At 34.7% G+C, this 17442-nt stretch overlaps 1 protein-coding gene across 7 annotated transcripts in view; it reads left to right on the top strand.

The window, feature by feature from the left end:
- The window catches only part of Qtman (queuosine-tRNA mannosyltransferase), a 369524-nt gene extending 352851 nt beyond the window's left edge, over positions 1-16673 (top strand). For 5 of the 7 annotated variants that reach the window (XM_076866174.1, XM_076866171.1, XM_076866175.1 and 2 more), the window contains 3 exons: positions 2446-2516; positions 3224-3315; positions 8147-9529. In XM_076866174.1, coding sequence (XP_076722289.1) covers positions 2446-2516; positions 3224-3315; positions 8147-8230 — 247 coding nt within the window. In that variant the 3' untranslated portion in view covers positions 8231-9529. Of the gene's footprint in view, positions 1-2445; positions 2517-3223; positions 3316-8146; positions 9532-15806 lie in introns of those variants that run through there. The other 2 variants (XM_076866170.1, XM_076866169.2) reach the window with 2 other exon arrangements.
- Positions 16674-17442: the final 769 nt, after the last annotated feature.

A 17442-nucleotide genomic window follows, 5' to 3' on the forward strand; every position in this document is an offset into this window, starting at 1 on the left:
CTCCATTTTATTTACTCTCCTCCGGTGTCACTTATAATTGTAACTTTTTATTTTTTAATAATGAGGGATTTTTTTTCTCCTTGCATCACACAAAAAAGTGCTGTCGATAATTAGCAGTCTTCTGTTATTAGTAGACTCAGGTGTCACAACTGTGTCTCATCCTCATTACAGTAAAAAATTTCACCTATCAGATTCATTATTGCTAGATAATGCGACTGAGAGCCTTTGCAGGCCCTCCAGAAAAGTAATTCAGCCAAGCAAAATTATCAGCTAATTATATTTAGAATCAAAAGCCCAACAACTATTTGCAGATAAATTGTATGAATTGAAGTGAATAGATCTGAATATTAAGATTCATAGATTTAGCAGATGATTTGTTAATTGGAATAAAAAGGTCATTTACTAGTCATTTTAACAATAGATCAATTGGAACCCTATTTATTATTTAACTGGTAGTGCATAAGAATCGAAATGATGAATAATTGTATTGTTGTCATGAGATGATCTTTTTTTTTCAAAATAACAAAATATAATAAATTTGTGACAATGAATATATAAATTTCATTTATTTCAAAACATAGTCCTGCAAGACAGTCCAAACAGTAAGATTTAGCAGTTTAACAAATCAAAAATATGACTAGAAGAGATAGTGGTTGTTTCTTGATTAATTAGAAATATAATCATGAATAAGATAATCTACAAATAAAAGTTGAAATCTAAAATTTATAAAATTTTTCTTCTTAAATCATTTAGTGCTATTCTTGTCTTACTATACAGTGTTTTAATTAGCAGAGGTTTTTAGGAATTGGCATGGTACATACTCATACAATGACTCAAAATGTAAGTTGGCCTGTGATTTTCTTTCGGGGAACAGAATACTCTAATTCAAATCCATTATTAAAAAGCAGATAACATGTGCACTTTCTGAAATGCCTGGGACTTCACTCTTTTGATTTTACGTAATTATAAGAGAATGTTCATATGTATTTGCTTTTCATTTGGCACAGCATTTGAAACCGAATGTCTTCAGATAAAGTGCATGTTTTCTTTTGGTTCATGAGGGAAATCACGGGTTTATATGCTCAAAACTTTTCATAATGCTTTATACTACAGTACAGTGTAGGGTACAGCTGTGCTTACAGTAAGAATTTATATGTGTGTATGTAGAGGAAAAAAATATTTGGTATCAGTTTGGATTCTGAAACTAATAACTGGTAACTAGAACTTGTACCCTCCCACTGTGTTATCTCATAACTTCTATCAGTTCTCAAGCAAAACTTTTAACAGCATTTTTCCAAAATTTGCAGCTCAAAATAAATACTTTTCCTTTAAACTAATTTCGGTTTAACATAATAAAATAGGGAAAACATCATCCACTTAAAACAGCTTAAATTGCATGTACTTTGTCACTGTAAATAAACAAGGTAAACATTGACATGACTTCAAATTATTCTTTGGCTGAAAAAAATCTGCAGTTCAAAATAAATTCTGCCTTTGGTCAACATTTTGGATGCAATTCAAAGTTTCTCATAAAATAAACATATTTTAAAGAGTGTTTTGAATTTCACTGCATAATTTCTAGCCAACAGAAATGACAGTGGTATCCTTAAAGTTTATTATATGTCAGATCAATAGTTATTACGTGAACCTAACACAGCCATGGGAGAGGTCATACCTTTCTTCTGCTTAACCCTTAACCACTGGGATGGGGAGGAAAACGTCTCATAGGTGTCCATGGGGAGACCTTGTCACAAAGTGAAACTTTCATGTCGGTTTGTTTAATAATAAAAGAATCCTTTCCTAATAAAATGGAAAGTGAGCTGAATTTTTAGTCAAAAAAGCAAAGGGTTCATTAAAGTAATCTTCATGAGAGTTTTTCAACAAAGGGAAGAGTTTTACATTCTGCACAATAACAAATCGTTCCGAAGCATGAGCTTAAAATGAAAATGTCCCATCACAACAGATTGTAAAATTTTTTTTTCTGCTGCTTTTAAAAGTGCCTCGATCATTTCTACGGCTTCAGTGCTAAAGTTAAGTATTTGCTATTTTATTTAAACATTTTTTGAAAAATGAACATTCTGAGGCTTTGCAGCATTATTAAGAAAAGCTGTCCATACTTTACCATGTTGTTACATGTGTTTATCTGCTGATTATAAAATGTGTTAAACAGTATTTTAAAAACAAAAAAAAAAAATGCAGCACTGCGCTTTGATTAATTCAGTGAACAAAACATATGCTGTTGGTTCTGTTCTATGAAATTCATATATGATCAATAAAATCTTTTAAAAGAGCAACTTTGGCTTTTAGAACTGCACTGCCGACCATGTTTTTGTCCCAGCTAACTCTGGGTTCTTACTATTAACTCAGGCAAACAAAACCACTTTCTTAGCTACGATGATAATGTCTTTTTGATGTTTTCTCATGCTCTTTCTAAAATTTCCTTAGGTTGGAAGCTGTTTATTGTGGTTGTTACCCCCTTTGTCCCAAAGATTTGGTTTATCCTGAAATTTTTCCAGGTAACTGCTTTAATGTGCTTTTGTCCTGGTTGTGATTTAATACATGATTCATGCTAAATTAGAAAGTTTGAAAATAAACTTAGGCAGGAGCAATTGTTTATTTGGCAAGTCAACATGTTAGTGTTAAGGAAAATTTTATGTGTTTTAATACATTAGAGTAAGCTTATATTTACCATCTGTTCTTTTAAGATAACAAAAAAAGCAAGTTTTCAAATAGCATTCTTCATTGTTAGCATACACATCCCATAATGATGGATTTTTATAAGCAGGTCAGTGTTGCTGCAATTGCTTACAGATTTTTTTTTAATGATATACACAGAGAAAAAAATCAAGAACTGAAAGTCACACCAAATTATTTAAACAATTGACTAGTTAATAATATGCAACTGTTGTACAGGGTACATACGGCTATAGTACCAGTTCTTTGAAAAAAATTCTCATCACTAAATATATCACATATGCATTGTGCTACATTAGAATAATGTATTTTAATCACCCAAAGGAGATGTCTAAACAGCACAACTACACAGTCTTATTTAGCATTAAACATCCTTGTGAGCTGAGGTAACCTTATAAAATCATGCTTAAATAATGTAAAACACGAGGCGGCACAGAGCAATATGCATTTTTAATTAGTAAAGTGACTAATATCGAGTGTGTGCTTTGAGGTTTTTGTTTCATTAAAAATGTATCTGTTTTTCCTGCAGCTGAATATCTGTATTCTACACCTGAACAGCTTTCAAAAAGGCTCCAGAATTTCTGCAAGAGACCAGATATTATAAGAAAACATCTCTATAAGGTAGTTATTGAGAAGAGATTTACGTGGTATAAATGCCATATTGAAGTACAAAGAAAAATCTTTTAAAAAAAACATTTAATTAACATACTAATGTTTAAAGGAAACATGCTAGGGAGGGATATTAGTTGTTACACTAACAAGGATTAATTAAACTGGATGCCAGTTGTATTAACCTAGGTCTTATGAAATACGTGCACTTAATGCACGGTACATGCTTTTTTTTAAAATTTATTGTTTTCTAAGATGACTGTCCTTTACATTTAGCCCCAAGAGGCTTATAAAAATGAACCTGGATTAATGTAACTCATTAGTTTAAAAGGAAGTAAAGGAAAGATTCTACAATTATACTAATGAGGATAAGCCTTTCTTCCCATTATAATGAAATCCTCAGTCCTCAAAAATTCAGGTGAATGACATCAGTGAAGTTTGGTGTTCATCTTTGAACTACTTTAAAGATGACTTTCAAAAGTTGAATATTTCCCTCGTCCAGTTTAATAATGTGACATGACAATCCTCCGTTTGTTTAGAATTAAGACTGGGTCTCATCTCTGAATGGCAAAGGCAAAAGGAAAAATCAGATATATAAATAGCATCATCATTCAATTCCCTCATTCATTATCATTTTCCCCTTATTCAAATTGGAATTTTACATTGTCGAACCAACAACACAAAAAAAGCCCCTCCTAAAAGTCAGAGTAATTGAAGTAGGATAAATTTCCTTTATGAGTTTCGAAGGTGGCTCTAGGCCATGAGTGATATACCTTTTTATATTCTTTGAACATAGCATCCTCATTTTACATAAATTCAGTATAGTTTACAATCTAGCAGTTTTATAATCTAGCATATTTTAATTTTCCTATGTTAATGTATAACCTTCTACATGTAATGCAGCTCTCTGCCTTTTTCTCTCTCTTCTTTGCACATGGCCTAAAATACATATTTACATAGTGATACATCAAAACATGACTTTGTTTCTCCAGGAAACAGTTAAACTTCGAGAAAAAGGGAGAGAACCAAAAATGCAATTTAACACCCAATTTCAAGCTCATTATCTTTCATTGTCTATTAACTTGGCAATGGTTCAGAAGGTAGCTCATAATAGTTTAAAATGCTGACTGCACACTTCCCGGCTTCAGTATCACTCCTTGAGTCAATACTGTTGTATCGTACACATGTGAAGCTTCACAGAGAGCACAGTCCCCCAAGCTTTCCCCAAACATTTCTTAATTTTTAAAGTTCAGTAGCAGTTTTTTTTTATATACAGTACTAGTCGAATAGTTTCCCATATGACTGTCCAAATATAAAGATTATGAAAATTAAGGAACTAGATATAAGTCTTAGTACAAATGGATTCATTTTCTACACATGACAGACACCTATTTTCATTGAGCTTACCATTAAATTATTGACTTGTTTTCCTTCCAGTGAAGTTTTGATGAGGTATTTAGAGTTGTATTTCTATCATCAAAATTTATCAGTTTTTAATATTGCTTCAGGTTAGTCCTTATTAACTCTGTTATTCCACATGTGCAAATTTTTAACTGTTTCAAAAGTTACTGCAACAAGTTGTCTCTAGTTAGAAAAGAAAGCAGATCTCCAGTTGAAATATTTTAATTCAGTTGCTGCCATAACATTGCTGTAACTATTTGTTTTACAAACAACTTCTGGAAAAATTCTGAAAGAATGTTAACTTCGTAGTATGCTGTTAATATACAAAATCATTCCTTATACAGCTAAAAATGTAACCTATACGTTAAGTGTTGCTTCATTGAGTTATTACATGCTAGTGCTTACGTATATCTTCAGTTTGTACATCATAAAATCCTCCATCTCAAAATTTTATAAATAAGTAATTCATGCCTAAGCATTTGTAAGAATTTATATGTATAATTCATTTTTAATTATTTTACCATGGATTTTTATTATAAATCTGTACTGTCATATATGTCCTCATTCATAGACCTTTGTGATATTGTATCTAACAATTAATCTCAAAAATTAAAGAAATTAATCCTGAATTACAAGTAATCAAGAACTTTAAGACACAACTATGAAGAGAAACTGGCATTTTACAAGATACTCAGTTATAAATCACAAGGAAGGATCACAGATATAGTTTGTTGTAATAGGATTTTGATACAAAACTGGAAAAAAAGATGTTTTCTAAAGATATAATAAATTCTGATAATTTTTCACCTTAAGGTTTTATAAATATACAAGTTTTCAGGTAACATTTGCTTTCTTTAAATACTAAAGAATTATTTCATCCAAGACAGCTTTGTACCTATTTTTCCTATGGAATAGAAGAGGACCTTTTCTGTGTTCTGTGAAGAAAATATGGATTTTTTTTTTTTTAAAGATTTATCCCATTGGGCAGTGCTGTTTTGGTTTTATAAAACATATGCTTCTAAGATCTAAAAGGATAGAATGTCACTGAATTCCTTAATTTGTTCTTTTTTACATTTTTACACCTTACTCTTTTTTTGTTGTTAAAAGTTTACATTTTAAAATCATTTCACTCCTTATCATATAGAGTTCACTTTAGGATAGAATTTTTCATATGGATTCACACTTAGAAATTTAATGACTAGAATAAGGCTACTAACACTTGGCTTTCTTCTCACATGAGACATTATACTTTCAATATGAGTGAGAGTTTTGGGGCTATAACTTGAAGCAAGATTTAAAACAGAATGCTAGTAACTGAAAAGCAGAAACAGAATTTACTTTTTTTCTTAAAGTGACTCTACTACAGAACTCTGTGTTCATGAATTCTTCCCTGAAATTTTAGACCTGAGATATTTAAATTCACCATGCACAAATGTGCACTCACTAACACAAACAGAGACGCATGCACACAATTTTTCTTAGGCTCCTTAGAGAAATCCAATGCATGCCAAAATTAAATGTTTCCTAATAATCTTAAAAATCTAAAACTATTTTCTCAATTTAAAAAAATGTTAAGACCACAACTTAAAAAGTTTGGTCATTGACTATAACTTGCTTGAAATGTTGGGATATATCCTTCTCTAGGTCAAGCGGAGGCATTGACCATGAACTTACATAGAAGAAGCAGGTTTCAATTCACAGAATCATAAGAATAACTTGAATACAGATCTCTAGAAGAAATCATAAAAAGAAAAATCCAAGGATTTACTTCTTAGACTAACAATAGTTCCCCGTTTCCAACCCAAACAAGTCTATAACATGAAATTGTATTTTTTGGCCTCACTTTTACTAAGTGATGTTACTTACTGAAAATCTCCAACAATGTTTGTCTACATGCTTTTAGAGAACCTTTAATCATTTCATTTTAAAATGTTTCATAAAAGCATTTATAGATAGTCCCTTGTTAACAGTATTGAAAACAGAACACAAGTACAAATGGAGCAGTTGTAAGGAGGTGGACACCACCTGGACCAACAGAAGAGATGTCATTCCCGCACTATTTCTCATTTACTTTTATTTACAAATTGAGCAATATCCTGTGCAGGAAAAAAAAAGAGAGAGAGAGAGAGAGAAAAGGAGAAAGAAAGAGATACTACTCTTTCTTCTGCTTTTTGTGAGTGCAGTATTTTAAAGTTTTTTGAGATCATAGCTGCTGAGTTTTAGTTTGTTCTTCAAGTTCCTCAACATTCAAGAGAACTTTAAAACCTGATGTTATTTGTAAGGGAGAAGAATTTTCAGATTTCTGCTTAAAATTCATTCCAAACAATGATTGAGATTACAATTCAGACTTGACACCCAGAAAAGCCATTTGTGGTTGTCTTCATTATGTCAGCTACGTCCATCCACACCACAGCCACGCTACTCTAAGTTCCCCTCAAGACACTGGTCACTTTAGAGGACCCTTTTAACTGAGCTTATATTCTCAATGTAAACAAGGTCACTGGCATGAACACACTTCCAAAGCCCTTACTCTTTCCTTAAAATGTAAACTTAAATGTTTAAGGTATATTGAGAAGATACAAAATCTGCACTGGCAGAATTTAAGAGAAAATTTGTCTCAAGTTCAGTGTTTTCCTCTCTCACCCCTGTCCTGTCCTCCCTTCTTCCTCTCCTTTTTTTTTCTCCCTTCCTCCCTTCCTTTTGCACTTTCTCTCTCAATTTTATTTTGTTTGGGTTTCCTTTGATTTGCCTAAACAAAATAGAAGCAATAACCCTTAGCACAATAGATATGCTTTACCCAATTACCGTCAGTTAGAGGTTTTTGTCATTCTCTGCTCCTCATTTGCAGCCTGACTGTAGGTGATTTTTTGGCCTCTATATGATTTATCTGCAAATCTGAAAGATTTTTTTTTCAATTGTAATAGCATTTTCCCCCTGAGGTACTGCTATAATGAAATAATGAATATAAACACATTTGAAAAATTTGAAACACTTTATAAATTCCCAATAATAGTAAGGACATTTATCTTGTGTCTTTACCACTTAAAAGTAAAATTTGCATTAGCAAAAACATTTCTTTAAGAGTGTTATGTATCCTGTGTTTATAAAAGTTAAAAGTTGGATGATGAACTTTTAATAGCTGTCATCCATTAACATAAACCAGGAAATATGTATGCAGCAGAATGTACCCATTTGCAAAAAAAAAAAAAAAAAAAAAACAGTAGTTTTCTCCCATAGTTGAAAACATAGTGACATTTTAAACCAATCAGAAACTGGGATTTTCTGAAGTGGTGGAACTCAAGGACCATTTACTTGGTGGCTTTTTGAAATATAATTGACGTAAGGGATGCGAATTTGCAATATGAATTTTCAGCCTCCTTTGGTGTTTCAGTGGTTCATGCTTCTTCATTACTTTCTCTTCTCTCCCTCTCCCCTGTTACAGGGTGAAATGGCTCCGTTTTCTTGGGCAGCCCTACATGGTAAATTCAGGTCTCTGCTTACAACAGAACCTAGGGAAGATTTGTGACAGATGGGGCTAAGTCACAAACTTGCAGCCTAAGGCAGAATCTGAAGAACTTTCCAGAGTGTGCCCATATTTACCTGATCAGAGAGAAAAGAAAATCTGCAGAGGAAGCTGAGCCTGGCTGCTTGTCATAGCTGACACAGAGCCATCTGCCACAAACCTGTGGCGGCTTCAGATCTCCAATCCCTGCCACCACCCCAACTCAAATTAAATACAGATTCCTAGAGACGTTATGATGGTTACACATGTCCTCGGCATCACATGTAGGAGACTGTTCAAAAAAAATATGTGGCCTGTTGTATAACCGCACTCATGTATCCCATATGTGGTGCCACATTGAATTTCCGGTTGAATCCGTTTTTATCCTTTGTACTGGATGACATGGTGCCTGAATTCTTTCTTTTCGCCGACACGATGGCAGCCAAACTGCAGCTTCAAACGCTCACACTTGGCTGGGTTTCTACCTAGGTTGCCAGGTTATCATCGGAGCCTTCTTGTGTCCTCAAAGGGCCACAGGGCCTGAAAGGAAGATCAGAATGCTACCGGACTAATTGGGCAGCCGTCTCAGAATTGTTTGTGGGCAAAGGGCTGCTTTAGCACTTTTCTTTTAGCAAATTAATGACTCTCTGGCACAGGAGTTTTTAAGTGAAGGTATTAATAAGGAGTCTGGCAGGTATTCCCATGATTCACAGAGTTACATTTGCATTTAATTAATCTTAAAGAAAGTTGCAAGATAAACAGCTGTAATTCGGACAAACATGGCAAATACAGTCAGTGGATCCACCTCACCCATAAAATGAATACCGAGATACTTAATTTTTTTTTTCCAGGAGTAAAAATAGAGAAATGAAAATACTTCTAACAAAACCAGTAATTTTGATACAAATATTCTCCAAAAATATTTTTAGCCAGCTACAAATGTAATCTTTTCAAGATAAATCACTTATGATTCCAATGGTCAAGCTGCTGTATTTGTTGATGTAAAAATGTTTTGAATGACTAGATTGTAAAATAAATTTTTAATAAAGTGCCCACTGCAATTTTTAATTAGCATATTCATTTACGTATAAGTGTGTGCATCTATCTGTATGTTTCTCTTGCTGAACATTTTCCTAGTGTCAGAGACAACGAATACAATTGTTTCTTTTCCGGATGAACAAGGATCTGTTTTGCAAATGTTTGTAAGATATTATGACATTTCCAAGATTTTCTTTGCATTCTGGAAAGCAGGAGGTAAACATTTGTAGTCATTAAGGTAAAGTCTGTTGATAAACCATCTTCTGTTTACTGACAGGTAAATTGTAATTTTCCTAGCTTTTGAAATGAATAACTTCTATACACCAAATAGTGAATAGCAGCCAGGGAGAGGTGGCTAGACAAGGGCCAAGCCTGGCTTTCTGGTTTCTAAAAGGTCTGAGAAGTCTTGTAAGCAATGGCACAGAAATCCAATAGGGCCCATTTGACAGGTAGCAAAATCAACAGCAGGAAATAGATCAAGGTTAGGGAGCCACACGCAGCCTTCAGGAGAGAGGCAGACATAAAGATCAAAAAAAGCAGAAGTGAGAGTCCATGAGGCCTGGAAACTTCAAAACAGCAAGAATAAGAAGCAGAAACAACAAACTCTGTCTTTAAACAGAGACTCCTCTTCCCATCCAGTATGTGGTCCTCAGTATATGATGGGCTACCATACCACTGGCTTCTAGTCCTGACTTAAAGGGAAGTCACTGAACAAATTACCTCCTCACTCATGAAACTATTTCAGAAGTCCCTTCCATTCTAAGACTATAGAACCTGAAATGTAGCAGAGGTGCTCCATTTGAAAACAAAACTAGATAAATATAAACAAAATAGGAGTAAGATGTTCATAGACACTTCTCTTGGGCAAAATTATAATAGATTAAACAATCAGAAGGGTGCTACGTCACAGATGACATCTTCTTGAGGTAATATAAATCTCACAGCCAAGAAGTGATGTTTAGTTTTACTATCTTGAAAATAGTATTTTATGGTGGGTAAGATCTTATATGCAGCCTGATGGTGGCTCATGCCTGTAATCCCAGTGACTCGGAAACCAGGACAATCATGAGTTCAAAGCCAGCCTCAGCAACTTAGCACGATTCTGTCTCAAAATAAATAAATAAATAAATAAATAATAATGGTTGTGGATGTAGCTCCATGGTTCAGCACCCTTGGGTTAAATCCCCAGTACAAAAAATGGGGGAGATCTTACATACAGATCAACTATTCAAATATGTTTTCTCACCAACTGATAGGAAAAAAAAAAAAGTATTAAACATCTAAAATATTTAAATATTTTTTCTGATTTTGGCAAATATTATACTGAAATATACTTGTGTATGTTTGTTTCTTTGTTCCCTACATTCATAAAATCAAATCATTTCATTTTCAGCTGTGCCTATCATTTCTTCTAGGATAAAAACTTTACATTAAAATTGTTACTTATAGAAACAAGGTTATCAGATTTGGCATTAGTGCACCTAAGCAATAAAAAGTTTTATGAATGTATCATTCTGAGCATTTAAAAATATGTAAATGTGTTTGTGTGCCCGTGTACCTCTAATAGATATTTACTTGAAGTCAGCGAATAACTGAGAATACAAGTTGACTCATTAGTTACTATTTCTCCTAGTCTCTGGAAAGAGATCACATACTCCCATTATTTCTTGTTTTAAGTATTTTTTTGAAAATTGTCTTTATTTTTTTAACTCTCAATTTAACCCTCACTTTTATTCATTTAAAAGTCTGCCTATTATCAAGACCTATATATGATGTCTAGGATTTTTGCCCTAAATTTACTTACTCCATGTTTCTATAATGTTAACGGCACACATAGTTCTTAACCTATATATTTATTCCATGTTGATCAGGAACAGGTCAAATGAACTTTTTCAAGATGTTCCTGGTTTAATAAGTATCCTTCAAATAAGCTTAAGTTTTAAAGTCCTGTTCTTATTCTCAGTCCTTCAGACATGCCACATAAAGATAGCAGCCAAATCCCTAAGTCAGTGGAAACCCTTAGCCATAGAATGCTGCATGGATTAATTTCAACACCTTAAAATGCATCTGGAAACAAAGACTTAATTTTATGTTGAAGGTGTTAATTATATTTGATATTTTTAAAAGTAAAATCTGTTTTTAAAAAAGCATCTGCTACCCAGAAATATGAGACCAAAAGAAATTTCACTTGTCTCAAGATATTTTCTATGGGTGATAAATCAATTTGTCTTCAAAAGATATTCCATGCTGTCCTTTAATGCTGACATGTTCTGATTCTTATTCTTCAACAGACTGTTTTTAAAAATATTTATTTTACTGTAGAGGGACACAATATCTTATTTATTTATTTTTATGTGGTGCTGAGGATCGAACCCAGGGCCTCACACTTGCAAGGCAGGTGCTCTACCACTAAGCTACAGCCCCAGCCCTTCAATAGACTGTTGACAAGTATTGCCCTAACTGCCTTTCTATTTCACTGGAAAATTAGGGAATATTTATTATCAGATCTTGTACTTAACAATGAAGAGAGTATAGTATAAACCACTGATTCAAACCAGTTACATTTTAAATTTTCAATTGAGATAAAGGACAATTAATGTTTCTGTAATACACCCTCCCTTCAAAGATATTTATTAAAACTTAACTGGGAAAGTTTTATAAGATGCAAGCAGTTCTACCTAGTGCTTAAAGATATGTGCATATGTGATTAAAATATTACCATAGGAATTAATATTCCATTGCGTATACATACCACATTTTCTTTATCTGTTCATCTGTTTAAGGGCACCTAGTTTGATTCCATAGCTTTGCTATTGTGAATTGAGCTGCTATAAACTTGATGTGGCTGCATCAATATAGTATGCTGATTTTAAGTCCTGTGGACACATAATGAGGAGTGGGATAACTGGGTCAAATGGTGGTTCCATTCCAAAAATTTGAAGTAATGGTTACTTCAGAGAACAAATGGGAAGAGCAGGACATATCAGAGGGAGAGCCACATTTATTGTACAATTAAATATTTCATAAGCTAACTCATGGCACATAAAGGCTAATTATTACTCATAACTTCATGGCTTTTTCATATCTTAAATGTTATTTTTAGATATATCTTTTGAATTATAGCTATAAAAACTGGGAAGCATGTAGTTAAATTTGCTACCATGTATCTTCAGCATTTCTTGACTTCCTAACTATTGATGAAGTCAGAAAACCATTTCCCTCAAACAGTGACAGAACCTGCTGTAACTGGGAATTGGGAACCAAGGTCTTCACCTCAAAATTTAATCAAATCACACAATGGAGAAAGTCAGATTTTGACTGTCCATGAGTTCCTATTCTTGAGGCTGCTGCTCTCCATTTCTATTATAAATGCAAGATGGAAAACTATAGCTCTGTAAACCCTTTTGAAAGGTAGTGAAAAGAAGATGAAGGCAGATATCAAATAGACACTGTATTTTTACCTTGAAAAATTCAGAGCTGCATGTCGGAGCTCAGAGCTCTCAGCTCCTGACCACATGGTCTATTCGCAAAAATGTTACCTGTTTCCTTCCTCCTTCAAGACACTAGAACATCTTTGGCATTGCCACTGACCCATGGAAAGGGAGCTTCCCTAGTATCTTCAAGATGCCCTCACTGCATGAGAGGCACATATGGCTTATGGAGTAGGATTCTCATTCATCCTCAGCCTATTTTTCTAAATTGAAATTTATGATCAGTGTCTTCAAGGGACATTGCATTAGCTATCATTAGTTGAGTGCTTAGTCTTTCCCATAGCTCTATGCTCATGACTTTCAATACTAGAAGAAGTCCCCCAATTGTTTTCATAAACTGATATAAGGAACTGATTATTCTTGGCAGATAATCTAATAAATCTAAAATGTTTGTATTACTTTTTCCATCAGTTATTGTGTTTAAGTAGCAGACCTAAGGTAGAGTGCTAGAAGATGTGGTTTCCATTAGGAATATATTCTTGCGTAACTTTTCTCCAGGAATATGAAGTCCTTTGTATTTAAAAATTTTTTAACATTTTCAGTATCATTTCACAATGAGAAAAAGTGAAGCATCATATAGCAGCATATTTAGGAGCCAGGACATTAAAAAAGGTGAAGATTTTTTGTTGTTGTTACAAGTCTTTCCCTACATGGGATACTGTCATTGTCACCCATGTGACTTTCAGGAAGCACCAAGTTCTGTGTATATGACTTAGTTGGATCCCTAGTTCTCTTCTACTTTTATCCCCACCAGGCAAAAATGGGAAAAGGCAGCAGGGGGTTGCGTTGGGCTCCACTTTGTTGGTATTAATAGGGAAATGAGAGACCATGAAGTGTGGCCAATATCTTAAGTGTTTATGTTACTACTGTCGTTCTGTCTTTAGGCAGGTATTTAGTCTCCACATCCACATTGTGGTGTCACAAGCTCCACCACTCCCTGTGTTCTTACACTGTGCTGTATTCATTCATAAATTTAGAAAACATCTCTGGTCCTCCTGGTAAGTATTTGTTTTTGTAACCTCTCCATTTTAGATAGGGAAACTGGGGACCTAAGGAGAAGTTGACCTGCTTTGGCTGCCGTGTTGTTAGAGACAGGTCTAGATTATTTCCAAGGCTTTTTCTCTAGAGCATGGTCCAGTCCCTTGGTTAGGACCAGCCCTTAAAGAAGGAGAATGGGAAAACATTTGTATCCATTTGTATCTATCCCCCCTCTACTTTCTTTTCTCCTACCCTTTGCTATCAGAAGAAACATGGAATAATAAATTGCTAATACATTACCATAAATTTATCTCAAGTCTTACCTGGCTGTATGTGTACTCCAGATGACCACTGAAAGAACAATAAAAAAAAAAAAAAAAAAAAAAACTGATTTCTGGTACTAGAATGTCCACCTCTATGGCACCTGTGATATTTCAGAAAAATTGACTCTTCTCTTTTGCCTTTGAAATTGTACAATGGTGAGCTGGTTCCTCCATGTAGATATGAGGCTACAAAAGGAGTGTCATGTTCTCACCTGATGCAGGAGGCTGGGGAGCAGAGGAAGCAGGTGGCACCAGTGAAGCAGCAGTGGCACCTTTAATTGTTCAGTGCCGGGCCTGCTTCCTCTCATCCCAAATAGATAACCCAGAAATTACATCCTGAGATTTTTTTCCCCAGAAAGAAAAGGAAGGGGAGGGATAATGTACAAAGAAGATACTTCTAATATGGTATTAGAGTGTAATTCATAGGGAAATTTCTGCTGGAGATATGAATTTCTGAAAATAGGGATTTTTTTTTAAAGGAAAACACTGACACATCCTTAATTATAGAGTAATAAATACCAATGGCATATTATCTTCTGATATTTCCTCACACAGATATCAAAGCTTGCAGCTGTTTTTGAAAACTGATAATCAAGTACAATATAAGTATATTACATCGTGCTCTTACAACACACCCTCTAACTAAGCACCATCACTGAGCACTTACCAGGAGAAACAGAGCTGCTCATAGTAGAAACCTAACTGAGCACATTTAGCTTTGAATGGTGACCTAAGAATCATAGTCAAACCAAAATGCCTGTCTTTGCCAGGAAAGGCATTCCAGAGGCAAAGAGCATGCCAAGTAAAAAGCCTTTGCTTCAGGATTATAGAAGCAGCTCTGAAAAGCCAGCATAACTTAATGATCAATCAGGAAAATACAGAGCAGTAACTATACAACTGAAGGAAGCATAAAAATGTACAAAGCATTAATAGTGGAACAGGCAGGTAGAATGGGATTTTACCAGAAAGTACTAAGCTCTTAGAAAGCTACATTTATTGCCTTCAATCCAGGCAGCAGAAAGACAGAAAGAAACATGGTCAAAGAAAAGTATGTGGACAAATGTGGGGGGTAGAAAAGGAAATGAAGGTTAAACAAGGCCAATATGATTCAGAATAAAAGGGAGGGAGGGAAGTCTAAGAAGCCAGCTGCAATTACTAAATGTTACATTAGAAGAGCTGAAATTGAGAGGGGGAGTTCTGGGTATTTTACTAAGTGGATTAATGTCCTCTTCCTTGGGTGTCTGAAGTTACAGATTTTAATTTATTTGGTGAAAGGATTTATTGTGAAATTCTTAATGGGGGTGGTAAATAGAGACAGTCATAAACAAGAGAAAAGGTATCTTCTATCAACTGAAAATCTAATAAACAGGGTTTGAAGCTATGAATGATGGTAAATGGGAAAAAAATAGTTCATGATAACAGAACTTAAAGGAAAATAAGATTCAAAAAAACAGAAAGACTTTTTAAAAATCTCACATAGATGTGTGAAGCCAAGGTTTTGAATGACTTAGGAGCTAGTTTTATTGCCATTCTCCTTTCTCCACCCATTTAAAAAAATAAATCATAACTCTGGCATTCAGAAACATACTCATGAACATCATTTATTAATATAAAATAAATCCTGTGCTGCTCTTTGGTGGGTGGTAAGAACATGAACTAACAACAACTGGCCTGAATCAACAGCAACAGGATGATCCATTCGACCATAAGAAAGCTATAAGAAAAGAAAAACTCCTAATTTGCTCTTTTACCTTATTTATTTTACTGCAGGATAAAGCCAAAAAGTGGAAGGAGTGTGGCTACATCACAGGACTGGATATGAGAAATTTCTGAACATTTTCCTAAATATGTATCAGAAGGAGGAGAAGGGTATAGAAACCTTGTGTGATTTACATCATTTTGTTGATTTGCAAATCTACTTTCTGGGAAGGCAGGAAAGAAAGAAGGTGCTCCACCTTCTGCAGTTGAAGCTTCATCATGGTCTTATTCAAGTATGCTGAGCCTGTCATCTGGCTGGCAACCAGTCCACAGATACATTGATTCAGGCATTTGACTGGACAGTAATGTTGGGATCATTTAAATTAAAAATATGGATCAGAAGGTATTTAAAAATTACTGATATGAAGCTATTAATCTTGAATACAATTATTATTTTAGGGAATGTGGGAAATCACTTAATGTCACCACATGAAAAAGACTTGGGGTAAAAACATTTCCCAAAATGCTGTGGGGAAAATGGCATTGGGGTGAAAAAAATATAATCGAAAAATGCAAAAGCATCATCTATAAAGAGGAAGTTGGGTAAAATGACTAAGTAGTGTGGCCTTGTTGCCATCAACCTGGTGCATCATTGTATCAGCCAAAAGTAAACAGATTGCTAACAGAGACAAACTCCTCTATTTCCAAAGCTGACCCATTAACAAAAGGGAGAAAATACAGAAGGGTGCAAAGTGTGTTGGCTCAGTGTGATTCTCCAAGGTCATCTTCTGTCTAATTTTAGTGTTAGCAATGAGGACACAGAACTAGAAATTTTTAATGGTCAGTGAGTAGGCAACAGAGTCTGCACACTTCTCTACTTTCTATGCAGAATTCAGGACACTGTCAAATCAAACCTGTTTCTTAAATCTCAGGGACAGAGTGGAGATTGTTTTGAGATCATGATTAATTAAAAGGAACAGAATCAAAGCAGACATCTCTCCATTTTCTATCTGAGCCGCAGAGCCATAGAGGGGAACTTGTGCTCTCTGGTGCTTGCAGCTATGTTTCCTGGCTTTCAGTCTGCTTGGCTTTCCCCCCTGTATTTCCAATGCTGAGATACCAGGCCAATAAAATGGAGTATACAAAATTGTAAAACAACGTGTGTGTGTGTGTGTGTGTGTGTGTGTGTGTGTGTATGAGAGAGAGAGAGAGAGAATGTGTGGGTCTTACTTTAGATAATAAGTTGCAATATTTTAAGGACCAAATTTTAAAACTTAAAAATGTATGAGTAATGAAGTTTTAAAGAAGCAAAATGTGCTTAGCAGAGTATTTATAGTCTTTTTTTTTTCTTTTTGTTTCTTTTTTTCTTTTCTTTCTTTTTTTAAGAGGTTCCCCAGACCTTTGAGTGCATCAACAAACTGTCCTCCTACACCAAGGAGCCTGCAGCTGTGATTTGGCCCCCGGGCACCACCTACCCAGAGTCACTACCTAATGCATTTTACATTTGCACACATTATAGAAGTGGGGGGAGAGAAGAAGAGACCCCCCACCCCCAGCGTTCTGCGTTTCCTTTTGTCGCGGCCATCAGCTGACACATGGAAAGTGTGGTGCATGGTTTTGTTTGCCTTTAATCTGTAATTAAGGATCCCTTGTCTGGAGCTTGCTACCTCTTTTCTTCTCTTTCTGCCTCTCCGGTCTTCCGCCCTTG

Source organism: Callospermophilus lateralis, chromosome 9 (genome assembly GCF_048772815.1).
Source record: "Callospermophilus lateralis isolate mCalLat2 chromosome 9, mCalLat2.hap1, whole genome shotgun sequence".
Taxonomy (NCBI): domain Eukaryota; kingdom Metazoa; phylum Chordata; class Mammalia; order Rodentia; family Sciuridae; genus Callospermophilus; species Callospermophilus lateralis.